We start from the raw sequence: 25,536 nt of genomic DNA, 5'->3' as shown, positions 1-25,536 counted from the left end.
GCTGCATCGTCCTCGGGCTTCAGGGCTGGGGGCGTGGAGAAAAAAAGACAGGGGGGGGGGGGAAACACCAAAGACCATCGAGTGCCCACCTTCCGCCAAGAGGAAGAGCGGCCTCCATATGCCGGGTGTAGCGGGGGGGAGGGGGCGGTCGCACAAAAGGAGGCCCTTCTACCCGCTGAGAACCATAGAGATGCGGCTCCCTCCGGCCCCGGGTCGGGGAGGTGAGTGAGCGTCGGCGGGGCGGGGACTTGGGAGACTGTGCGGGTGGAGCGAGCTGGAGGCAAAAGTTTCCGGAGCCCTGAGATGAGCGGGCGCGGGCGGCGGCGGGAGCCCCGGCGAGGAGGGACTGGGCGGGAGCACGCCGCCGAGCGAGGCCCCCCCGACGCCTCCCAGCGCCGGCCCCGCGTCACGGTCGGGGACCCCGCCCGGGGACCCGCTGCCTCTCAGGACCAGGCGTGACGGTGCACCACCGGCTCCAGCTTTGCAGGTTGCAGAACGTCCTTCCTGTGCTCGGACCATTGCGATCCGGCGCCCGCCGGACCATGTGGACTTGGTCGCCGCCTCCACTCTACGGATCAGGAAAGCCGAGGCCCGGAGACAGCATCTGTCAAAGGCCAGGCGGTGAGTCCCGAACCCCAGAGCCGTGCGGAAACCTCGGTGTCTAGGCCGGGGTTCGTTGTCTCCCCAAGTCTTCCTTCTCCCCTTAAATTCGCCCTTTCTCTTCCTCAGTCCGCTGTTCCAAAGATAAGCGCATTTCTTCTCCAGGGCCAACCTGTCTCCTCCGCCTCTCAGCGAGTGAAGATTCTCAATCGAGTCCACGCCCCGGGCCGCGTACCGGGAATTGAACAAAATCCCCAGAGCAACGGTACAACGCAGTAAGTGGAGGCTGGGGTTTCCAGAGAATCTCTCCAACCGTGGGATTGCCCCGTCCTGCCACCTTCAAAGTCTCAGAGACCACCGGTTTTTCAGCCGAGGGATTCTGGAGAACAAGGAATGGCAGTTCTCACCTGCAGCCTGGCCCTCACTCAAATAGGCGACTCGATTTCATGACTATTTGTCATTCATATGAATTTCAAAAAGTATTCAGCTTACGCTCACTTCAGCCACATATGTAAGGGGACACACACTTTGTCATTCATTCGTTGCTCCGTTGTGTTCCGGTTTGAGTTAAATGTTTGACATTTCCCCAGATGTGTCAACTTTGTGGGAGAAACCACTGCTTTGATACACCTTGGTAGTTGACACCTAGTTTGACTCTGATGCAGCAGTTCTGAGCTAGATATTTTATTTTTCTTTGTCTTACCAAGTTTGTAGGAGATTGGTGTCCACTGAATTGATAATGTTGGTAAACTAAACAAACAAACCCCTACTTATAGGAAGGAAGGGTGAGCAACTAACAATGGTCTTTATTAGAGATATGGATAAAGAACCACCAGGACTCCAGAAGACAGAAAGTTAAGAATTCAAGAAGCCTGCATAGTGGAAATGGTATTTTTGCAGCTGTGTGTGTGTGTGTGTACTAGGGTTTAAATTCATAGACTTGTGCTTGCTAGGCAAGTGCTCTACCACTTAAGCCATACTTCCAGACCTTGTGCATTTTTTTATATAATTCTTGGACGTTGATTAGCTACACAGGAGGTTGAGAAGAAGAAAAGACATATCAAGCTAGATGTGAGAGGCAAAAAGATGAGATTGTGCAAAAATAATGAGTCTGAAGAATAGCAGACATCTGGCTCAGAACTCTATTTAGAGGTAGGATTAGAGGTATGAGAAGTGTCTGGAAAGGTCAGCAGGGGCAGGTAATGAAAGAAGGGCCAAGATGGACACTGAGAATAATGTGATCAAGTAGTAAAAGGTAAATGACCTATGAAACTCTTGGATACCACATAGTTTTGTTGCAGATAAGAAAACTGAAGGGCCGGGAGTTTGGCCTAGTGGTTAAAGTGCTTGCCTAGCATGCACGAAGACCTGGGTTCGATTCCTTGGTACCACATACATAGAAAAAAGCCGGAAGTGGTGCTGAGGCTCAAGCGGTAGAGCTCTAGCCTTGAGAAAGTCCAAGGACAGTGCTCAGGCCCTGAGCTCAAGCCCAGGACTGGCAAAAAAAAAAAAAAAAGAAAACTGAAGCTCGAGGCCCGGAGTGTAGTCTACTGATAGAATGCTGGCCTAGCATGCACAAAGCCCTGTGTTCAATTCCTTGGTACCGCATACACAGAAAAAGCCGGAAGTGATGCTCTGGCTCAAGTGGCAGAGGGCTAGCCTTTAGCAAAAAGTGTCCAAGGGCAGTGCCCCAGCCCTGAGTTCAAGCCCCTGGACTGACCACAAACAGAAAAAAAAAAAGAGGAGGAGGAAAGAAAACTGAGGATCAGATTGCTTTATGATTTGACCAAGGTCACTTAGCAAGAAATACAGTTTGCCAGGCACGAGTGGCTCATGCTTATAATCCTAGCTACTCAGGAAGCTGAGGTATGAGGATACAGATTTGAAGCCAACCCATGCAGGTAAGTCTTTGGGATTCATCTTCAGTTAACCATCAAAAAGCCAGAAAATAGAGCTTCGGCTCAAGTGGTAGAGCTCTAGTCCTGAGCAAAAAGCTCAAGGATAGTGCCCAGGCCCTAAGTTCATGGCCCAAGACCAGTGCAAGAAAGAAAAGAAACATAACCTGTGGTCTTCAGTGTACTGGCCAAAATTTATTGACTCTCTCCTAGTTTTGACCCCTTTATCATTTGTTCTAAACATTATCACACATTGTTGTTCAAGAAATACCTAAGGGCCTGGGAATGTGGTTTAGTGATAGAGTGATTGCCTAGCATACATAAAGCCATGGGTTTGATTCCTCAGTACCACATAAAGAGAAAAGGCCAGAAGTGGTAAAGTACTAGCTTTGAGCAAAAGAAGCTCAAGGACAGTGCCCAGGCCCTGAGTTCAAGCCCCAGGACAGGCAAAAAAAAGTTTTGGGCTGGGAGTGTAGCCTAGTGGTAGAATGCTCGCCTAGCATGCACAAAGCCCTGGGTTCAGTTCCTCAGTATACACAGAAAAGCTGGAAATAGCCCTGTGGCTCAAGTGGCAGAGCGCTAGCCTTGAAAGAAAATTTAAAAATTGTTCAAGGACAGTGCCCAGTCATTCAGTTTTTACCTAAAAGACTGGACTATGTTCTGTACCAACCTGAAAGAAAGTAAAAGCTCTAACCATTTTTTTTTTCTTTGCTTGGCTTGTTAGCAATTAAGAAGCCAGAGCACACTAGTTGCTGGTGATGACAGACCCTGTATTGGACTGCCAGTCAGCCAGAAGCACTGGGGAGATGGATGGACTGTGTTCTGAGCTGTTGCTGATTCCCCCATCTCTCTCTAACCATGGAATCCTGGGGCCTGTCCCAAGTACCTGTGCTTCTGGGGACCCTGCACCTTTGCCTGCAGAATCCGGCTGCCTACTGGTAGAGGCCACAGCTACTGAAGAGGGCCCAGGAAACATGGAGATCATTGTGGAAACGGTAGCTGGAACCCTATCCCCAGAAGCTCCTGGAGAAACCCCAGGTACAAGCACAGTTGCTAGCAAGTCAGTGGGACAAGCAACCCTGAAGGTTTTGTCTGTGCTATTTTTGGTACTTCTCTCTGAAAATGGTATCACAAGGTAACATGCTATTTTTATACTTTGAGATGTTGTAATCTGGTTTGCAGTTGGTACATGTTGATGGAAGGCTGGCAAGGTAGTATACCACCTTGTAGCAAGCTTTTGGCAAAGTCTATCTCTATGAGAGCCTCATATCTTCTAGGCAATAATCCAGAAGGGAAATCTTTTCTCACACCTCTTTCCAATTCTGGTTGTCCTTACTCTTACAGTCCTTAGATTCTTACCCCCATGCCAAGCTTCTACCCCGGGACTGCAGCCAGAGGTTAGGCAAAAAGCCTAGCCTGCTCCATCACCCTAGTCCTGGCAGGGCTTTCCAGAGGGAATGGGGATAGCCTCACCCTAATTTCCTGTGTATCATACATCCCTCATCCAAAGCATGTGGTTAGAAGGTAGAGTTGGAACATGTATATTTACCCTAGCAGAAAGAGTCTCCTCTTGATTTGTTCCAGCTTTAAGTTCTTGTATAAAGGGGCTAATTCAGCAAATCAGTTTGTAATGTGCCTTTGCTCATCCCCATCTTTCCTAGTCCCACCTACATTCTCAAGTAACTTTTCTTTCTTTTTTTCTTTTTTTTTTGGCCAGTCTTGGGCCTTGAGCTCAGGGCCTGAGCACTGTCCTTGGGCTTTCTCAAGGCTAGAGTTCTACCACTTGAGCCACAGCACCACTTCTGTCTTTGTCTTTTTCTTTTTTTTTTTTTTTTTAATTGTCAGGGTAATGAATAGAGGGGTTACAGTTACATTTGTCAGGTTACATCTGTCTTTTTCTGTGTGTGTGGTACCAAGGAATCAAGCCTAGGTCTTTGTACTTGTAAGCAGGCACTTGACCATTAGGCCAAACTTCTGGCTCCCTTCTTTCTTTCTTTTTTTTTTTTTTTTTAAAACGCTGGTCCTGGTGTTTGAACTCAGGGCTTAGGCCCTTTCTCTGAGCTTTTTTGCCCAAAGCTATTGGTCTACCACTTGAGCCACAACCTCCACTTTTTTTTTTTTTTCAAATTAAAGTGGTAAGAAGTCTCATGGGCTTTCCTGCCTGAGCTGATTTTGAGTCTCAGTTCTCAGATCTCAGCCTCCTGAGTAGCTAGGATGATAGGTGTGAGCCATCAGTGCTTAGCACATCTCTTTTTTGAACTTCTAACATCCAGCTACAGTTGTCATCAATTCCCATAGCTGTGTAGTACAGTAGCAGAGAATACTGGGAGAGATTAGCTAGTTCCTCTATATATTTCTAATATATAGTAAAAGAAAATAGAGCCTGAGTAGGATATATAGTAAATTTAAGCTAGACGTGGCTATATAATAGCTAGACCTGATCTCAAAACAAATATCTCAGGAAAAACATCTTTAATATGTAACAGAGAATTAATATCTTTAAATTGCAAAGAGTTAGAGGATAAGAGAAAGTTGGGTTTTTTTTGTTATTGTTGTTGGTTTTTTATGGAGAAAAAAAGCTAGGCATAGCTCAAGTCTATAATCATACCTACTTGGAAAGTGATTGCTGGAATAGGGATTGAAGTTTGATGACAGATGAGACATTAAAAAGTTCACAAGAGGGCCAGGAATTTGGCCTAGTGGTAGAGTGCTTACCTAGCATGCATGAAGACCCAGGTTCAATTCCTTGGTACCACATATATAGCAAAAAGCCGGAAGTGGTGCTGTGGCTCAAGTGGTAGAGTTCTAGCCTTGAGAAAACCCAAGGACAGTGTTCAGGCCCTGAGTTCTGTCCCCACAACTGGCCAAAAAAAAAAAAAAAAGTTCACAAGATGCCATCTCTAATTATGGCTGGATGTAGTGGTGCATGCTTATTATCATCCTAGGGAGAAAGAGAAGCACAATTATAAGGAATGCAGCCCAGACTAGGTAGAAAGCAAGACCCTATGGGAAAGTAATTAACCCAGAAAGGTGGCTGGCAAAGTGTGTCAATTAGTAAAATACCTTCTTTGCAGACATGAAGCCCTAGGCTCAAATCCTGGAACCACCAAAAAAATGGAAAAAAGAAATCTATGTGCAGTTCACTAAAATAGAAAATGTATGGAAAGATGTTTAATCTTACAGAAATAAATTCTACATTTTTATTTTTGTGATGCTATGGGTTACATCCCAGAACTTCACATGTGTTAGGCAAGTGTTCTAGCTATAGGGTATATCCTTAGGATTTAAATTCCATTTAAAAGTAATTATGAAATACTGTTTTTATTTCTCAGCTTTGGCGAAAAACTGAATTAAAAAAATGATTCCTAATATTGGAGAGGTTGTGTGAAGATATATATTACAATTTATTTTTATTTATTTATTTATTTATTTATTTTGCCAGGCCTGGGCCTTGAACTGAGGGCCTGAGCACTGTCCTTGGGCTTTCTCAAGGTTGGAGCTCTACCACTGAAGCCACAGCACCACTCCTGGCTTTTTCTGTGTAGTAGTACCAAGGAATCAAACTTGGGTTTTTGTGCATGCTAAGCAATTACTCTACCAGTCCTAGCCTCTATATTACAATTTATGAAGAATATAAATTGGTATAGGTTTTTTGGGTTTTTTGTTTTGTTTTGGTTTTGGTCAGTTGTGGGACTTGAACTCTGGGCCTGGCCAGTGTCTCTGAGTGCTTCATATCAAAGCTACCACCCTACCCTTGAGCCACAGCACCACTTCTGGTTTTCTAGTTGTTAATTAGAGATAAGCATTTCACAGACTTTTTAGTGCCTGGGCTGGCTTTGAACCTCAATCCTCAGATCTCAGACCCATGAGTAACTAAAATTATAGGTGTGAGCCACCGTGCCCAGCTTAGTATACTTTTGTTATGCAGGTATTGGGGCTTGAACTTAGGGCTCTCACTCATGACTGGCACTCAACTCTTTGAGCCATACCTCCAGTCTAGCATTTTTCCTGGTTATTTGAAGATAGATTCTTTTTCTTTTTGTTTTTTTTTTTTTTGCCAGTCCTGGGCTTGAGCTCAGGGCCTGAGCACTGTCCTTGGACTTTCTCAAGGCTAGAGCTCTACCACTTGAGCCTCAGCACCACTTCCAGCTTTTTTGTATGTATGTGGTACCGAGGATTCGAACCCGGTTCTTCACTCATGCTAGGCAGGCAAGCACTTTAACCACTAGGCCAAACTCCCGGCCCTAAAGATAGATTCTTATGGACTTTTCTGTTCACCAGGACCTGACATCATTTGTGTGTGTGTGTGTGTGTGTGTGTGAGCTTTGTATGTGCTAGCTGCGTATTCTACCACTGAACTGCATTCCTGGCCTAAAGTCGTAGTTACGTAACGAATATTTGAGCTATGTAACAAATTTTACAATATGTATACTGTGACCTGATAATTCCATTCTGGGAAACTGTCTTATAAAAGACTCATAGGGATAAAGATATGTGAAAGCAGCTTCATTTATAATGGTTGGAAGCATCTTAGCTGTCTATCAGAGCAGAATTCTACCTTTTCAGTGTTCTTGAACTCAGGGCCTGGGCATTGCCCTTGGACACGTTTTGCTCAACTTTTTCTGAGGATGTGGTACTGACGAATTGAACCCAGGGCTTCGTGCATGCTAAGTGAGCACTCTACCACTAAGCTACACTCCCAGCCCAACTATTTGTTTATTTATTTTTGCCAGGCCTGGGGCTTTAACTCAGGGCCTGAGCACTGTCCTTGGGCTTTCTCAAGGCTAGCACTCTACCACTTGAGCCATAGCACCACTTCTGGCCTTTTCTGTGTATGTGTACTGAGGAATCAAACCTAGGGCAGTCTACCACTAGGCCATGCTCCTGGCCCCAGCAATTTATTTTTAAGGGCAAGCTGGTAGCCTTGACCTGAAAAGCTAATGGACAGGGCCCAGGCCCAGAGATCAAACCTCATGACTGACCAAAAAAAAAAAGGGAGGCGGGGGAGAAGCTGGTCTGCCAGGCACTGGTGACTCACACCAATAAGTCTAGCCACGCATGCTGAGATCTGAGGATTGCAGTTTGAAGCCAGTCTGGGTAGGTTAAAGTGGTAGAGTGGTAACCTTGAGCAAAAGAAGCTCAGGGAGACCCAACCCCCCCCCCCCCCAAAAAAAAGGCAAGCTGGGAAAATATGATTGAAAACATAGTATGTATGAGAGAAAAGTTTATAATGAATCTATATTTTTTAATTTAAAGGTGAGATAGTAATAAAGAGTAGATAACTGAATGGAAATATTACAAGGAAACCACAAATTATATAATTAATGTATACTAATAAAAAAAAAAATGTGGGGGCCAGGAGTTTGGCCTAGTGGTAGAGTGCTTGCCTAGCATGCATGAAGACCCAGGTTCGATTCCTCGGTATTACATCCATAGAAAAAAGCCAGAAGTGGTGCTGTGGCTCAAGTGGTAGAGCCCTATCCTTGAGAAAATCCAGGGACAGTGCTCCGGCCCTGAGTTCATGCCCGGAACTGGCAAAAAAAAAAAATGTGAGAGGGAGCCAGGAACAGTTCATGCCTATAATCCTAGCTTCTCAGAAGGCTGAGATCTGAGGATCAGGGTTCAAAGCCATCCCGGGCACTAAAGAATGTGAAACTCTTATCTCCAATTAACCATTAGGAAACCGGAAGTGGCACTGTGGCGCCAGGGGTAAAGTGGTAGCCTTGAACTGAAGAGCTCAGGGATAGCACCCAGGCCCAATGTTTAAGCCCCATGACTGACCAAAAAAAAAAAAGGGGGGGGAGAGGGTAAAGGAGCTGTGAGTACATCTAAAAGACAAGCAAACAGATGAATCATGAAAGAAAAGATGGTACAGAAGCCCTCAGTGGGAAAAAATAGGATGAGCCTGCCCTGTGGGCACCCAAGACAAGGAAAAAATATGAAAATAATGCCTGCCCTGCCTTAAAAAATAAAAAATATTGGGCCAGGAATTTGGCCTAGTGGTAAAATGCTTGCCTAGCATGCACAAAGACCCAGGTTTGATTCCTCAGTACTATATACATAGAGAAAGCTGGAAGTGGTGCTATGGCTCAAGTGGTAAAGCTCTAGCCTTGAGAAAGCCCAAGGACAGTGCTCAGGTCCTGAGTTCAAGCCTGGAACTGGCAAATAAATAAATAAGTTGGCATGAGTATGGCCTGAGTTTGATTCCTCGGTACCACATATACAGAAAAGCTGTAAATGGTGCTGTGGCTCTAAGTGATAGAGTGCTAACCTTGACCTAAAGAGCTCAGGAACAGCTCCCAGGCCCAGAGTTCAAGCCCCACAACTGACAAAAAAAAAGTTATTACAGAAGTAGTTATGCTCTTTGGAAAAGGGTTGTTCTCCCATGGTATGAATTCCTATGTCTTCTCATTTATATTACAGAGATTCTCTAATTTATTGTTCTCTTAGAAGTTTCTAATTTTTATTTAGGCAAAATATGTCTTAATGTTTCTGATTTTGATTTTTTATGTGTCTATTCATGTAATGTACTTATTAAAACCCACCTTGCACCAAGAATTGTATTAGATACTGGGAACCTAAGCTCACATGTCAGATAAGACTGTGTCTGACCTGGCTAATAATTGAGATAACAAAGCCAGACTTCAGGTCCATCTGCACACCATGGCTATGAAAAGGTTTATCTGCATTTGTAACTCCTGCATGTGTCATTGCCCCTGATTCTATGCCTTTCTTTCGGTCCTCTGCTGCAGGTGTCTTGGTAAAGGTGGTGGAGGTGTACTTTTGTGAGCGCTGTGAACAGAGCTTTGCAGAGCCCACTCTGCTGTCCCTGCACCAGTGCACTGAGACCCATACACAACCTGTGCAGGACCTCTCTAGCCCCTCATGCTCTGTAGAGCTGGCTCACAACGGCCTCACTCTCCATGGCCCTCTGCATGGCCTCAGCATGCCACAGAGCCCCCTGCCATGTCCTGTGTGTAGGCAAGAATTTGCCCAACCCCAGGCCTTGAAGAGCCACTTCAAGATTCACCGGGCTACTCCCAGCACTTTCTCCTGCCCAGAGTCAGACTGTGTGTTCTCTGCCGAGGATCGCCAGAGTCTGCAGCACCACTTGAGGCAGACCCATGGAGCAGTTCCTGTGCCCTGTTCTTTCCGGGGCTGCCCCCTGCTTTTTGGGAGCCAGCAGGGAATGGAGCTTCATCGGCAGGCCCATTATCCATTCCACTGCAGCCATTGCAGCTTCATGGGCTCCAACGTCAAACTCTTCCGTCAGCATCAGCGGAGCCATGCGACCAGAACACAGGGGGACATTCCTGCTGTTCAGAGACTTCCATCCCAGGAGTTGCTGACAGGTATGGGGCCACAGGCCCAGAAGACTCCTCTAAGAAGGACATTTCCTATGAGAAATTGGGGATGAGAATGTGGCTTTGTGGTACAGTGGTTGCCTAACATGAAGCCCTGGGTTCAATTCCTCAGTACCACAGAAAAAGCCAGAAGTGGTGCTGTGGCTCAAGTGGTAGACCACTAGCCTTGAGCATAGAGAGGCCTAGGGAGAGAGCCCAGACCCTGCCCCAGAATTGGTTAAAAAAAAAAAAAAATGTAGAAGGAAATCTAGATGGTAGCTTGGGAAGATGGAATTACTGAAGGATATGGGAAAGCATCTAGAAGCTTTGAACCAGTCAATATATGGCACAAGGAAGAAGTATGTGTCCATGACACTAAGTGAAATTTGGCTTAAGCTACATGTAACTTGAAATTACTTAAGCAATATTCTCTACTGATCTACTTCAGGTCAGTAGAATATTTATAGGCTTACTTTAGAAGAAATGGCAGGGTGTTTTGTTTTCTTTTTTGGTGGGTCATAGGGCTTGAACTCAGCCTGGGCACTGTCCCTGAGCTCTTCAGCTCAAGTCTACCACTCTGCCCTTGAGCCAAGCCCCACTTCCCATTTTTTAGAGGTTAATTGGAGATAAGAGTCTCAGGTCCTTTTGTGCCTGGGCTGGCTTTGAACCTTGATCCTCAGATCTCAGCCTCCTGAGTAGCTAGGATTACAGGTGTGACCACCGCAATGGCAGGGGGTTTTTTTTGTTGTTGTTTTCTGGTTTTGCCAGTCCTGGGCTTGAACTCAGGGCCTGAGCAATTGGGTTTTTAAGGGCTAGAGCTCTACCATTTGAGCCACAGCACCTCCTCTGGCTTTTTTTTATGTATGTGGTATCAAAGAATCAAATCCACATCTTTGTGCATGCTAGGCAAGCACTCTCCTACTAGGCCAGACTCCCAGCCCCATAAAGGATTCTTTTAAAAATAACCCCTGGGGACTGGGAGTTTGGCTAGTGGTAGAGTGTTTGCGTAGCATGCATGAAGACCTGGGTTCGATTCCTTGGTACCACATACATAGAAAAAGCCAGAAGTGGTGCTTGGCTCAACTGGCAGAGCTCTAGCCTTGAGAAAGCCCAAGGACAGTGCTCAGGCCCTGAATTCGAACCTGGGACTTGGGGGGGGAAAAAAAGAATCCTTTAAGGATTCTTTTACTCATACTTGTAATCCTATCTGCTCAGAAGGCAGAAATTGGAAGATTATAGTTCAAGGCCCGCCGTGGCCTGGAGTGGTGATATGGGGGAACTTATTAATTGATATCAATTAGTAAGTTGGGTTGAGTGGTTTGTGCTTTTGACCCCAGCAATTCTGGAATTGGAAGTGGAAGGATCACAGGGTGAGGCAAGAAAAGAGGAGAGAGGCTGGCTCAGGTAATCATGTGCTTGCCTGGAGAGTGTGAGACTGTGAGTGAAAAGTAGAAAATAGAGAAAACTGGCCAGAAGAGGACAGGAATGTGGTAAGAACTCACCTTGCTGAGACCCACTTGTGCTCTAATGCCTGAATAGAAGATTTTTTTACCTGGGAACAACATATGTCTCTTGACCTTTCTGAAGCAGCTCTCTGTGGGGAAAGGAGAGATAAGGTTTTAGGGACAAGGTGTGATCCTGAATTGTTCCATTGGGTTTCCCATTAAAACACTTGTGGGGGAGCCAGGAGTTTGGCCTAGTGGTAGGCCAGCATGGATGAAGACCAGGGTTCAATTCCTTGGTACCACATACATAGAAAAAGCCAGAAATAGTGCTGTGGCTCAAGCAGTAGAGCTCTAGCCTTGATTCCAAGGACAGTGCTCAGGCCCTGAGCTCAAGCCCCATGGCTGGCAAAAAAACAAAAAACTCAGGGATAGCTCACAGGCCCTTAGTTCAAGCCCCAGGATCGGCAAGAAAATAAAAAACAAAACAAAACACTTGAGTGGGGCCTGGAGCGAAGCTTAGTGGTAGACTGCTCGCCTAGCATTCATGAAGCCTTGGGTTCGATTCCTTGGTACCGCATACACAGAAAAAATGGTGCTGTGGCTCAAGAGGCAAAGCGCTAGTTTGGAGCAAAACGTGTCCAAGGACAGTGCCCAGGCTCTCAGTGCAAGCCCCAGGACTGGCAAAAAATAAAACAGCAACAACAAAAAAAACAACACTTGAGTGATCAGGAGATATTCACCTACCTTGAACCATCTAAGCCTAAATTAGGCCTGGAGACCTGAGCCAAGGAAGTGCAGTCTGCTGTTCTCTGCCTCTCAGTCCAAACCCAAATGTCTTCAGAGCTCTGACCTTCAAGGGCTCTGTGGCTTTATGCTTACTTAAAACTGAGAAGAGGGAAAAAAGAAAAAAACTGGACTGAGAATAGTTTCTGGTCTTCATTCTCTTGTCTTGAGTGGGAATACAGAAATCCCTCACCTGTCGTGGAAGGTAAGTACGAGAGATCCCCACAATAGGTGAAAAATCTGTGAAGTCGCTGCATTACACTTATTATTTCTATATTTTAAGGCTTTATAAACTCTTCCCAGCCTTGTATAAACCTTTCCCACTGTCTTATTAACCTTAGTTAACATTTTTTATATTGTTTAAAAATTTTAGGCAAAAAAAATTAAAATCGTGGGGGCTGGGAGTTTGGCCTAGTGGTTAAAGTGCTTGCCTAGCATGCATGAAGACCTGGGTTTGATTCCTCGGTACCACATACGTAGAAAAAAGGCTCAAATGATAGAGCTCTAGCCTTGAGAAAGTCCAAGGACAGTGCTCAGGCCCTGAGCTCAAGCCCAGGACTTGCAAAAAAATAAAATAAAATAAAATCGTAATGTAAATGCATATATACACTGCAGAATCCCATGATATGGAGAAAACTTCACACTATAGAATTAGATACATGTATATTTTTAAAACGTGCAATATGAAGCTGCAATAAATGAACCACAACATAGCAAGGGATGACTGAATACTTGCTTAGCACTCAAGACTCCTCTCTGCTAAAAGGGGAGAAGAGTGATTGTGCTAGCCAGTAGAAACACAAGCTTTCAGGGCCAGGAGCATAGATAGCCTGGTGGTAGAGCGCTCACCTAGCATACATGAAGCTCTGGGTTTGATTCCTCAGTACCACATACATAGAGCCAGAAGTAGTGCTGTGGCTCAAGTGGCAGAGTGCTAGACTTGAGCAAAAAGTGTCAAAGACAGTGCCCAGGCCCTGAGTTCAAGCCCCAGGACTGGCCAAAATGAAAGAAAGAAATACAGGTTTTCAATGCTGTCAGTTGCCCCTCTGAGTTTCATGTTTTTTGTCTCCAGCTCCCAAACTGCCTCTAGGAGAACCTTCAAAGGAAGCAGGTACACGTTTGCCTGTACAGGAGTCAGCTCTGAAAGAGAATGTAGAAGAAGTAGAGAGTGGCACCCAGAAAGCCTTGGATAAAGGACAAGGGGCTCCACCGTTGGAAGGTAATAGGGCTGCAAGGCGTAAAGTTCTTGATTCTAGGGAAGAGTAGGTAGTAGAAAGCCTGCATGGGAATCCTAGCGCTTTCTAATATTGAGTTCACATCTTTCTGAAAATCTATCCTGCTTTGACTCAGAAGTCAAGGTCTTGGGCTGGGAATGTGGCTTAGTGGTAGAAAGTTTGCCTAGTTGCATGAAGCCCTGGGTTCAATTCCTTGGTACCACATACATAGAAAAAGCCAGAAGTGGTGCTTGGCTCAACTGGCAGAGCTCTAGCCTTGAGTAAAAGCTCAGGGACAGTGACAGGCCCTGAATTCAAGCCCCAGGACCAAACCAAAAAAACCCCCCAAAACACAAGGTTTTGTGGGAAATTATTAATTATTAATGGATCAATATCTAGAAACACAAAATAGGATGGTAGGAAAAACTTTTTTCAAGAAAGGAGGGGTGAATTTTTTTCTTTTTTGTCTTATTGGTCATGGGGTTTGAACTCTGGGCCTAGGCGCTGTTCTGAGCTCTTCAATTAAAGGCTAGCACTTGAGCCATAGCGCCACTTCCAATTTTCTGGTGGTTAATTGGAAATAAGAATCTCATGGACTTTAGTGCCTGGGCTGGCTTTGAACCACAACCCTCAGATTTCAGCTTCCTGAGTAGCTGGGATTACAGGTGTGAGCCACTGGCACCCAGCTATGGCTGTGATTTTCATAATATAAGAATATCAAAAGGAGCCAGGCACGGTCCCATGGCAGACAAAAAAGACCAAAACAAAAAAAAAAAATGTGTGTGTGTGTGTGTGTGTGTGTGTGTGTGTGTACTGGTGATTAGCACTGTTTTACTGGCATAACTTTTTCTGAGTCTTTGTTTCCCAATTTTCTAACTCAAATAGAATATCTGAAACTCATCCCATAAGTGTATATTTACTGTCAAGTGAATAAGAAAAACCTCACATTTACTACTGGCTGTTGTCTATAAACCAACAAATCAGTGCTATACTTTTTATGTGTTTATTTATTTTTTACCAGTCCTGGAGCTTGAACTCAGGGCCTGGGCACTGTCCTTGGACAGAGAGGAATTGAACCCGAGTCTTTGTGCATGCTAGGCAAGCGCTCTACTACTTGCAAGGCTTGCTTGTTCTGCTTTCTCTATTATATGAACTATAAGTCCAGTCAAGCTCTGTGCTGGTTATTTTGGAACTGGAGTCTTGCAAACGTTTTTACCCAACCTGGCTTCCAACTTCTATCCTTTGGGTCCTCTGGAGTAGCTAGGATTACAGATGTGCATCAGTGGTACCCAACAAATGTTTAAAAGTTAAGGACTTCTTGGGCTGGGAGTTTGGCTAGTGGTAGAGTGCTTGCCTAGCATGCACAAAGACCTGGGTTCAATTCCTTGGTACCACATATCCTAGAAGAAGCCAGAAGTAGTGTTGTGGCTCAACTGGTAGAGCTCTATCTAGCCTTGAGAAAGCCCAAGGACAGTGCTCAGGCCCTGAGTCCAAGCCCCAGGACTGGCAAAAAAAAAAAAAAAAATGGTTAAAGACTTCTTGTTCTTTTCTATTCATGCCTTTTAGAGTTTCTTCTAATCAATCCTCCTCATGCAGAACAAGAATAGTAACAGAGAAGAATGCTTTGTCCAGATTATTTTGAGCAGCTTTAGATTTAGGAATAGTGGATGACTGGGAAAATCCCTTAAAATAGGCCACAGTTAGGTTTAAGAAGTCCTTCTAGTTTGGTTTCTCTGAGTACCTGAGTTTCTCATCTTGTTTGATATTACAGTGTTTGTGGATATATTGTTTGGTTTCCTAGAGAGGAAGCCACACAGTGTTAGTGTCTGAAAACAATGATGACTCTCCTTGTGTGGCCATCTCCTGATCAACCCCATCACTGTCAACCCCTCCTTCCCCCAGGGGATGTGACTTCTGGCACTGAGTCCCTCTTCAAGACACACATGTGCTCAGAGTGCAAGCGCTGCTTTAAGAAGCGAACCCACCTAGTAGAGCATCTGCACCTCCACTTCCCAGACCCCAGCCTCCAGTGTCCAAACTGCCAGAAATTCTTCACCAGCAAGAGCAAACTCAAGACCCACCTGCTGCGAGAGCTGGGTGAGAAGGCCCACCGCTGCCCACTGTGCCACTACAGTGCGGTTGAAAGGAATGCTCTCAACCGCCACATGGCTAGCATGCATGAGAATATTTCCAATTTCTACTCCGACACCTATGCCTGTCCCGTCTGCCGGGAAGAATTCCGCCTCAGCCAGGCACTCAAGGAGCACCTCAAGAGCCATACAGCAGCAGCTTCAGCGGAGCCAACACCCCTCCACTGCTTTCAGGAGGACTGTAGCTTTGTAGCTCCTGACCGCAAGGCCTTTATAAAGCATTTGAAGGAAACCCATGGGGTGCGGGCTGTGGAGTGCCGCCATCATTCATGCCCAATGCTCTTTGCCACAGCTGAAGCCATGGAGACTCACCATAAGACCCACTATGCCTTCCACTGCCCGCATTGTGACTTTGCCTGCTCTAATAAGCACTTGTTCCGCAAACATAAGAAGCAAGGCCATCCAGGCAGTGAAGAACTACAGTGTACCTTCTGCCCCTTTGCCACCTTCAATCCAGTAGCCTACCAGGACCATGTAGGCAAGATGCATGCGCATGAAAAGATCCACCAGTGTCCTGAGTGCAACTTTGCCACTGCCCACAAGAGGGTGCTCATTCGACACATGCTGCTGCATACTGGTGAGATGATTTCCATTAATTTGATAATGTAATGATGCTAAGGAGGCTAAGACGAGCATGAGCCTTTACCACATAGGAGACATTATAGGAAGGGCTTTGCATACATTGATTCTTTTGACCTAGAATTTTTGGACCTATCTAGTAGCTTGAGTTTGCTTTTGAACAGTTGTCATTCAGATAATAAAAAGGTCAAGCTAGGATCTGAATCCAGGTAGTGTAATTCCAGAGTTTGTGTTCTAACCACTAGGCTATTATGCCTTACCCTTTACCTCTGCTCTGTTTTATCTACCCCTGGTCAAATGTAGGGTCACATGGATGGCTCACCTGTTAACAGTGAAGAAACCCAGATAATTGCCTTCGTAATTCAAGTATAATATATGAGAGAGAAGAGGAGGGAAGACTCAGCCACCATATATATCTTGGCCTCCCAGCACCTAAGGCTCTGAGTTCAAGCCACATGACCCACAACAAAAAACAAACACAAGAGGCCCTGAGTTGAAGCCCTAGTACTAACACAAAAACAAACTGTCCTCCCACCTCCAAATGCTGGAGAGGGATATGGCACAAGTAATAACTCATCCTTGAGTTCTCACTAGACAGCTCTAGAATCTTATTTGTTATTCATAATAATAATGCGAAGTTAGTTATCTGTGTTGCTTCATTTTTAGAGACACATAAGTAAACCACTCAAGGTAACCATTTTAATAGCTGTGTATTATCTCTGTTCCCCGGTTTTCTCACATAGTGATATTCAGACCTAATTCATAATGACGTCATTAGGCTTCAGTAACAGGAGACATTTTTGCTCAGAAAGGTACCTGGCACAAAGTAAGCACCCTATAAATGTTAGCTGTTAGTACTTACTACCACATTGGAAGGCAGAGTTAGATGGGTGTTTTTGTTTTTGTGCTGGTCTGTGGCTTGAACTCAGAGTCTCAGTGCTAGCCCTGAGCTTTTGTTTGATCAATGTTAGCACCACTTTAACCATAGCTCCGCTTCTCGCTTTTTGGGGGGAAAGGGGGATGGAGTGTGGGGTGTTTAATTTCCACATCTCAGGTAGTACATGAAGCTCTTGCTCCTGCTTGGCATCAGGGCAAGCTTGCGGGAGGAAATGGCCAGGGCGCTCACTGGGCCTGGATCTATATCTGTCCTGTTTCTCTTCCTCCCCCCATACTAGGTGAGAAACCTCACAAATGTGAGCTGTGTGACTTCACGTGCCGAGATGTGAGCTATCTATCCAAGCACATGCTTACTCATTCCAACACCAAGGATTACATGTGCACTGAGTGTGGCTATGTCACCAAGTGGAAGCATTACCTCAGCGTGCACATGCGAAAACATGCAGGAGACCTCAGGTACAAGTACATACATGCTTCCATCCCTATCCCAAGATCCTGTTTCAAACTAGCATCCTCCAGTCCCTGGAGAATCTGCCTATCCCACTCTTCCAGCCATCTCCATTGCCCACAGCTGGCCCCTGTGCCTGTGGCCTCCTCTGCCTGGTGAGAACTCTGGCCATAAGAGAGAATATAGACCTAGAGGATAAGGCTAGAGAGTGAGGTGTCACTTGGCTTCTCAGAGTCTGGGCCTGGGAAAGTGGAGAGAATCTCCACTAATGGTCGTTTCCAATCCCAGACAATTCCTCTCTCACCTGTGGGCACTGTTAGCTGGGGTGGGGAGCAAGGGTTCTTTCTAGCTTTCATGCTTGTACGGGTGAATGCGAACTAGGCCCAGAGCCTACCCAAGACCATCTATCCTGCTAGCTGTACCTATGTTGGCTCCTTAGCAGTCTACATACAGCAGGTGGTGCTGACTCAGAATTATTTTGTTAGGAAGCAGCGTAGAGTATGGGTTAGAACACCAGCTTTCCCACTCACAACCTTAGGCAGGCTCTTAACTTCTGTGCCTTGGGCTTCCTGCCTGTAGAAATATGTTTCCAGGCCAGGAGTTTGGCCTAGTGGTTGAGTGCTCACCTAGCATGCACGAAGACCTGGGTTTGATTCCTCGGTACCACATACATAGAAAAAAGCCAGAAGTGATGCTAAGGCTCAAGTGGTAGAGCTCTAGCCTTGAGAAAGTCCAAGGACAGTGCTCAGGCCCTGAGTTCAAGCCCAAGACTGGCAAAAAAAAAAAAAAAAAAGAAATATCTGTTTCCTACAGTAGTAGAAAGCTAAGTTAAAGGATGCTTATACAGTTCAGAGTGCAGAGCGTGGCCCATAGTCGTTATTTGGTAATTATTAGCCATTGTGACTGGCTTAATTATTGTGATCATCCACCTCTTTTCCTTCTTGCCAGATATCAGTGCAACCAATGCTCCTATCGCTGCCATCGGGCTGATCAGCTCAGCAGCCACAAGCTGCGGCACCAGGGCAAGTCCCTGATGTGCGAGGTGTGTGCCTTTGCCTGTAAGCGGAAGTATGAGCTGCAGAAGCACATGGCTTCCCAGCACCACGCTGGCACGCCAGCCCCACTCTTCTCCTGCCGCTACTGCAGTTACCAGAGCCGCCACAAGCAGGCTCTGCTGAGCCATGAGAACTGCAAGCACACGCGGCTCCGCGAGTTCCACTGTGCGCTCTGCGACTACCGCACCTTCAGCAATACCACACTCTTCTTCCACAAGCGGAAGGCCCATGGCTACGTGCCTGGAGAACAAATCTTGCAGTTCCAAGGTGCCAGCCTTGATTCAGAGGAGGCCGGGCAGTGTCTAGAACCTCCACCAGACTCAGAACCCTCAAGTCAGCTATCTTCCCAGCCTCGGGAGCCGGGCCATGAACATGAGACCATGGTGGACCCCAGCTTGGACCAGACCCTACCAGACAGCAGGGATGATGTCAGCACCAGGAGACAAGAAAGTGAGGCTGTACCTGGGGGTGACCTTGGAGGCAATACCAGCCCAGGGGAAGTAGAGGAAGGTGGCTGCACACTACACTTAGAGGCCCTGGGAGTAGAGCTTGAACCTGTGGCTGAGCCACCCCTTGAGGAACTCACTGAAACGGCCCCTGTGGAGTTCAGGCCCCTGGATCCTTCAGGGCCACTAGAACTGGAAGGGCCAGATGGACTGGAAGGACGAGCACTGTCACACTGTGAATATGTTGGGACTCCTGAAGAAGAGCCCGCTCTGGAGAAGCCAGTGTCTGAACCCCCTAGAAATCCTCCCGTCTCAGAGGAGGCTCCTAACAGCTGGGTGGGAACCCTCAAGGCCACACCATGTGCTGAGATGACCCCCTCACCCCAGTTCCCTGAGTCCGAGTCATTGCTGAAGGTTCTGCGGAGGCAGGATAAAGAGCAGGCAGAGGCACTGGTGCTAGAGGGCCGTGTGCAAATGGTAGTGATCCAGGGAGAGGGGCAGGCCTTCCGCTGCCCACATTGCCCTTTCATTACTCGCCGGGAGAAGGCCCTAAAGCTGCACTCCAGATCAGGATGCCAGGGCCGCCGAGAGCCCCTGCTGTGTCCAGAGTGTGGAGCTAGCTTTAAACAGCAGCGTGGCCTCAGTACCCACCTGCTGAAAAAGTGCCCTGCTCTGCTCAGAAAGAACAAAGGCTTGCCCACACCACACTCTCCCACGGCTCTGCACACTCAGCTTCCAGGGACACAGGCCTCAGAAGACACCCAAAGTGGGAAGCCCCCACCCGTACCCTCTGCAACAGAGCTACAGCTTCCAAACACTGTTCCTGAACTGCCCCCGGAGCCAGGGGACAGGGAGGAGCTTCTTGTCACACCCTCCGGCTCTCCAGCACCTCCTACAGGAAATTCCTCCCCTGCAGAAAGTCACTCTGAGAAGTTCCACTTTGAGCGGGGCAAGTTCCATTGTAACTCATGCACATTCCTTTGTTCTCGACTCTCCTCTATCACCTCTCATGTGGCTGAAGGCTGTCGAGGGGGAAGGAGCCGAGGAGGAAAGCGAGGCTCTTCCCACACCCGCCCTACTGTGTCTCCCGTGAGCAGTGGGGATGGTGCACCCGTGAGTAATGGGAGTCCAGAGCCTAGCCCTGGTGATGGGGACACCACCCTGACCGAGAAACCAAAGGAGCCTCTCTTCTCCTGCCCCACGTGTCCCTTTAGCTGCCAACAGGAACGGGCACTGAGGACTCACCAGACCCAGGGATGCCCGCTTGGGCAGTCTGGAGAAGTGCACTGTGGCCTCTGCCCTTTCACTGCTCCTGCTGCCGCTGCCTTGAGACTCCACCAGAAGCGGAGGCACCCCACTGCAAACCCTGCCCGCGGCCCCCGCCCCCCTTTGCAGTGTGCAGACTGTGGCTTCACCTGTAAGCAGAGCCGGTGCCTGCAGCAGCACCGGAGGCTCAAGCACGAGGGGGTGAAGCCTCATCAGTGCCCTTTCTGTGACTTTTCCACCACCAGGCGGTACCGGTTAGAGGCTCACCAGTCTCGCCACACAGGTGTTGGCCGCATCCCTTGTAGCTCCTGTCCCCAGACATTTGGTACCAACTCAAAGCTACGTTTGCACCGACTAAGGGTCCATGACAAAACACCCACTCACTTCTGTCCTCTCTGTGACTATAGTGGCTACCTTCGGCATGACATCACTCGCCATGTCAATAGTTGCCATCAGGGCACCCCAGCCTTTTCTTGCTCCCAGTGTGAGGCCCAGTTCAGCTCAGAGACAGCACTTAAGCAGCACGCACTGCGGCGACATCCGGAGTCCACACAGGCTGCTCCTGGCTCTGCCGCAGAGGCCAGTGAGGGCCCTCTGCACTGTGCCCACTGTGGCTTGCTGTGCCCCAGCCCTGCCAGCCTGCGAGGACATACCCGGAAACAGCACCCGCGGCTGGAGTGTGGGGCCTGCCAGGAGGCCTTCTCCAGCCGGCTTGAACTGGATGAGCACCGGAGACAGCAGCACTTCAGCCACCGCTGCCAGCTCTGTGACTTTGCTGCCCGGGAGCGGGTGGGCCTGGTGAAGCACTACCTGGAACAGCACGAGGAGACTTCCACGGCGGCCTCAGATGCGGATGGAGAGGCAGGCCAGCCCCCGCTACGCTGCCCCTTTTGTGACTTTGCATGTCGCCATCAGCTGGTGCTGGATCACCATGTGAAAGGGCATGGAGGCACCCGCCTCTACAAGTGTACTGACTGTGCCTATAGCACCAAGAACCGGCAGAAGATCACCTGGCACAGCCGCATCCACACTGGGGAAAAGCCTTACCGCTGTCACCTCTGCCCCTATGCCTGCGCTGACCCCTCTCGCCTCAAGGTAAGGTCAGGGACCACACAGCAAGGCATAGGAGTGTAAGCTGGGTAGGCTCTGAGTTCTTTAATTCTAGTACGTGTACATATTAGCTGTCTACAAGGCTCAGATCCCTCATCTATAAAAGGGGGAATCATATGAACCAACTTCATAAGATGAAACTCTATAATACACGTTTGCCATATGATAAAGGTGTATAGTAGTTCTGTGGCAATCTAAATAATACTGACATTAATTGAGCACTTGTAATTTTCATCCTTTCAAAAATAAGAGATGAACTGGGTGTGGTGGTTCATGCCTGTAATCCTAGCTAGTCAGGAGGCTGAGATCTTGAGGATCACGGTTCAAAGCCAGCTGGGGCACTAGAAAACTGAAAGTAGTGCTGTGGCTCTAGGGGTAGGGCAGTAGCCTTGAGCTGAAGAGCTCAGGGACAGCGCCCAGGCCCAGAGTCCAAGCCACACAACCAACCAAAAAAAAAAAAAGAGCTGGAGATGTGGTTTAGTGGTAGAGTGCTTGCCTCATATGCATTAAACCCTGGGCTGACTCCTCAGTGCCACATAAATAAAAGTTTTAAAAAATAGTTTAAAAGTTAATTTTAAAAATCTAATAAACAAAAAAGAAACTTCACCAACACGAAAAAAGTAAGAGCTGAATGTTGGAGCTTTTGGTCAATGATAGAGCTTATCTAGGGTGCTGAAAACTCTGAGTTTGGTCCTTACACTCCTCTCATCCCCCCTCCTATCCCCCCCAAAAAAGGAGAGAAAAGGGATGCTTTACATTTTCCTCATTTTTCATTTCATAGATTAGTAAACTGAGCATTTGGAATTAGCTTAGTTCAACATTGGTATTTAGAAGCAGAGCTGAGACAGGACAGACCTAGGAAAAAGCTAAAAGGTTTAAAGTAGCATCATTCTTGGAGACACAACTGGTCCCGGGGTGGACCAGTGGAGAGGCTGAGAGCAGGTAACAGGATTGTATATTAGCACTTTCTCAGCCTCCCTGTCCCTGCTTGCTTTTTATGAGTCCCAAAGGGCACATATGTTTTCTACTTCCTCCTCCAGTACCACATGCGAATCCACAAGGAGGAACGGAAGTACCTGTGTCCTGAGTGTGGCTACAAGTGCAAGTGGGTCAACCAGCTCAAGTACCATATGACCAAGCACACAGGTAAGCCTTCGTGACCTTGACAAGTATAGAGGGTTTCCTGATGTACCATGTGCCCTCATACCACGTGACAGCTATACTTGCTTAAACTCTGAGCCAATGTCACTTTTCACTCTGGGGATGGGAGATAGACTGGGAAAGTGTGTCAAAATGACCCCCAAACCACTATAGATCTGTTGGGAAATAGAAGAGGGATACACTCCAGAATGTATGCACTTTGCAAAAGCTTCTCAGGTGATTGTGATACAAGGTCACCCACCCCTGAGTACATCCAACTCAAATTTGATGGCAAATACTTGATTCCTAAATAAACATGAGGGGAGCATCATAAGTAGGGGATAGAAAATGGAGAGAATTCTCTTCTCCTGGGTACGGGATCCACAGACTATTGTGTGTTCTTTGTAAACCATCAATGGTTGTGAGCCAGTGATCACTGTAAATGGTTCCCCATATATGAGGGGACTGGCTGGGTATTTCAATGCTCTCTGCTTCTAAGTGCTGCTGCTTACAATTTTACTTCTTAAACTTTTTTTAAACTTCTTCAGTAAAAATGGGTTCTCAAAAACTAAGTATTACATGTCTAAAAGGGATTAGGATTGTAACTGTCCATTGTGAACCCTGGCACATTTGAATATTTTATTTTATTTTATTTATTTATATTGGGGGTCATAGGACTTGAACTCTGGGCCTGGGTGCTGTCCCTGAGCTCTTCAGCTCAGGGCTACCATCCTACTTGAGCCTCAGTCCCACTTCCCGTTTTTCTAGTGGTTAATTGGAGATAAAGAGTCTCACATTCTTTAGTGCCCAGGCTGGCTTTGAACCTCGATCCTCAGATATCAGCCCCCAGAGTGGTGCTGTGCCTGACCTTGAATATTGTTTACTATCCGCTGGCAAGCAGTCCACTTAGTCATCAGCATGCCCTGGACATCTATGTGTGCACAAGAACTGTGCTGAGAGAAAGGTATGAAATGCCAGGTAGGAATTTATATATAGTCCAAATATGCCTGTTAGCTACAAAGGAGGCTGAAGTCTATGGATCATGGTTCCTATGCAAACAAATATGAGAGACTGCTTATTTCTAATTAACCAGGAAAAAGCCAAAAGGGTCAGTGTGGCTCAAGTGGTAGAATGCCAGCCTTCCTGAAAAAGCCAAGCAAGAGCACAAGGCCCTGAGTTCAAGCCCCAGTACCAGCACCAAAAAAAAAAAAATATATATATATATATATATATATATATATTTATTTATTTATTTATTATATATAATATTATAAATATATATATATATATAGGATCTCATTAGTCAGCTTGTTGTGTTCTTTGTATCCCAGTACCATAGTGACTCTTAGGGCCCACTGAACCTTCTTCTACCCTCTTCAGTGGCGATTTGTCCCCTGTCCCACAGGACTGAAGCCATACCGATGTCCTGAGTGTGAGTACCGTACCAACCGTGCTGATGCCCTGCGAGTCCACCAGGAGACCCGGCACCGTGAGGCACGCACTTTCATGTGCGAACAATGTGGCAAGGCCTTCAAAACGCGCTTCCTGCTGCGCACCCACCTGCGCAAGCACAGCGAGGCCAAACCCTACGTGTGCAACGTGTGCCACCGCGCTTTCCGCTGGGCTGCTGGCCTGCGCCACCACGCCCTCACCCACACCGACCGCCATCCCTTCTTCTGCCGCCTCTGCAGCTACAAAGCCAAGCAGAAGTTCCAGGTGGTGAAACACGTGCGCAGGCACCACCCTGACCAGGCCGACCCCGTCCAAGGTGTGGGCAAAGACCCCACCACCCCCACAGTGCACCTGCATGACGTGAAGCTGGAGAATCCCAGTCCTACGGCTCCTGCAGCTCCCACCACAGGACCCGAGGGCTGAGTGCCTTCTGCAGCTCCCAGACAGGGCCAACATGTACAAACTGTTATGGGGCTGGCCTGAGGAGCACCGGGCCTCAGGGAAGACTGACTGTCTTTGGCTTTGGGGTGTTACTGTGACTGGAACTCACTCAACCCCCATCAGACTCTGTTTCAAAACATTGATTTCCTCTAGAGGTGCACTGTGTTACATGGGGATGAATTTCCAACTTTTTTACCATCATTTTACCTGAGTCTTGGCTATAAGATCTTGGTTTTATCCAGTCTGTCCACTCCGTCTTCCTTCTTACTGTATCTAGCCCTTTTTTTCTTTTAGTATTCTTTAAACCAGTTGTATCTAACTGCATGTGCTACTGTGTCTCATGGCTCTATAAAGCATGTTAAACAGAAAATGCTTACCAACTTATAGACTTATCTAAAGCCCTTTCTTAATGCTTCCAGGTTGTTACCCTGTTGGTCCTATCCCCTCTTAGATCTCTGTTTGTCTTAGGTCTCCTTTGTCCTTTCCACAAACCCAGTCTGCTCTCTTTCTGCCCCTGAACCAGTCCTGGCTCTTCCCTTGCTCCCTATTTCCAAAGCCTTTTGTCTGCTTGTAAGAGGATTGCCACCCACTAAGTAAAAGCACAGGGCACTGTGGGAGGCAGATCATTAGGGAAGGAAGTCTCCAACCCAGCATTCTCACTATTTAATTCTGTAGTGTCTGTCCCTCTTTGTAATTGATCTTCACTGGGACACACTGGGAAAATTAAAGAGGGTGCTATTAATTATTCAGGAACAACAACAAAAAAGATACAAACTGGGATTATTTTAGGCAAATTCTAGGAAAGCTTGGACTACATCAGCCTTTTTGCTTCTTTTGCCCTGCCTTTTAGAAATCTCTTTGGGGCCAGGGCGTAGCCTAGTAGTAGAACACTTGCCTAGCATGCATGAAGCCCTGGGTTCGATTCCTGGGTACCACATACTCAGAAAAAGGGAGAAGTGGTGCTATGGCTCAAGTGGCAGGGCACTAGACTTGAGTAAAAAGTGTCCAAGGACAGTGCCTAGGTACTGAGTTCAAGCCCCAGGACTGGCAAGAGAAAGAAAGAAAAAAAAAAAGGAAGAGGAAGAAAGGAAGGAAAGACTGGCAAGAGAAAGGAAGGAAGGAAGGAAGAAAGAGAAAGGAAAGGAAGGAAACTAGCTTTTTGGTGACCTCCCTATGTTTTGCTGCTGCGCATATAGAGGGACCTTCAGAAACCTTGCTTCTCTATTTTTTTTTTTTTTTGTCAATCATGGGACTTGAATTCTGAATCTGGGC

At 47.0% G+C, this 25,536-nt stretch overlaps 1 protein-coding gene across 3 annotated transcripts; it reads left to right on the top strand.

The window, feature by feature from the left end:
* Positions 1-68: 68 nt before the first annotated feature.
* Positions 69-25,038, top strand: Znf142 (zinc finger protein 142). 3 transcript variants are annotated; one of them, XM_090354821.1, is made up of 11 exons: positions 69-221; positions 480-621; positions 766-875; positions 3,220-3,533; positions 9,248-9,847; positions 13,139-13,285; positions 15,183-16,007; positions 17,185-17,362; positions 18,303-21,216; positions 22,272-22,377; positions 23,777-25,038. In XM_090354821.1, exons 4-11 carry the CDS (start codon positions 3,254-3,256, stop codon positions 24,244-24,246), a joined length of 5,520 nt encoding a protein of 1,839 aa, XP_090210947.1. In that variant the 5' UTR covers positions 69-221; positions 480-621; positions 766-875; positions 3,220-3,253; the 3' UTR covers positions 24,247-25,038. The 3 variants fall into 3 exon arrangements, with proteins under 3 accessions (XP_090210947.1, XP_090210948.1, XP_090210949.1); XM_090354822.1 differs by lacking the exons at positions 69-221; positions 480-621; positions 766-875 and having other exon boundaries at positions 3,529-3,630; XM_090354823.1 differs by lacking the exons at positions 69-221; positions 480-621; positions 766-875; positions 3,220-3,533; positions 9,248-9,847 and adding an exon at positions 12,145-12,271.
* Positions 25,039-25,536: the final 498 nt, after the last annotated feature.

Source organism: Megascapheus bottae, chromosome 21 (genome assembly GCF_031878675.1).
Source record: "Megascapheus bottae isolate mThoBot1 chromosome 21, mThoBot2.hap1, whole genome shotgun sequence".
Taxonomy (NCBI): Eukaryota; Metazoa; Chordata; class Mammalia; order Rodentia; family Geomyidae; genus Megascapheus; species Megascapheus bottae.
The sequence above is the reverse complement of the archived record's forward strand: the minus strand, read 5'-3'. Positions and strand labels throughout refer to the sequence as shown.

Bases quoted from the DNA above. Each gene is read 5' to 3' on its own strand.
- Znf142 (XM_090354821.1), top strand. From the start codon at position 3,254: ATGACAGACCCTGTATTGGACTGCCAGTCAGCCAGAAGCACTGGGGAG. The intron at 9,848-13,138 runs GTATGGGGCCAC...TTTTGTCTCCAG, and splicing joins ATCCCAGGAGTTGCTGACAG to CTCCCAAACTGCCTCTAGGA. The intron at 16,008-17,184 runs GTGAGATGATTT...CCCCCATACTAG, and splicing joins ACACATGCTGCTGCATACTG to GTGAGAAACCTCACAAATGT.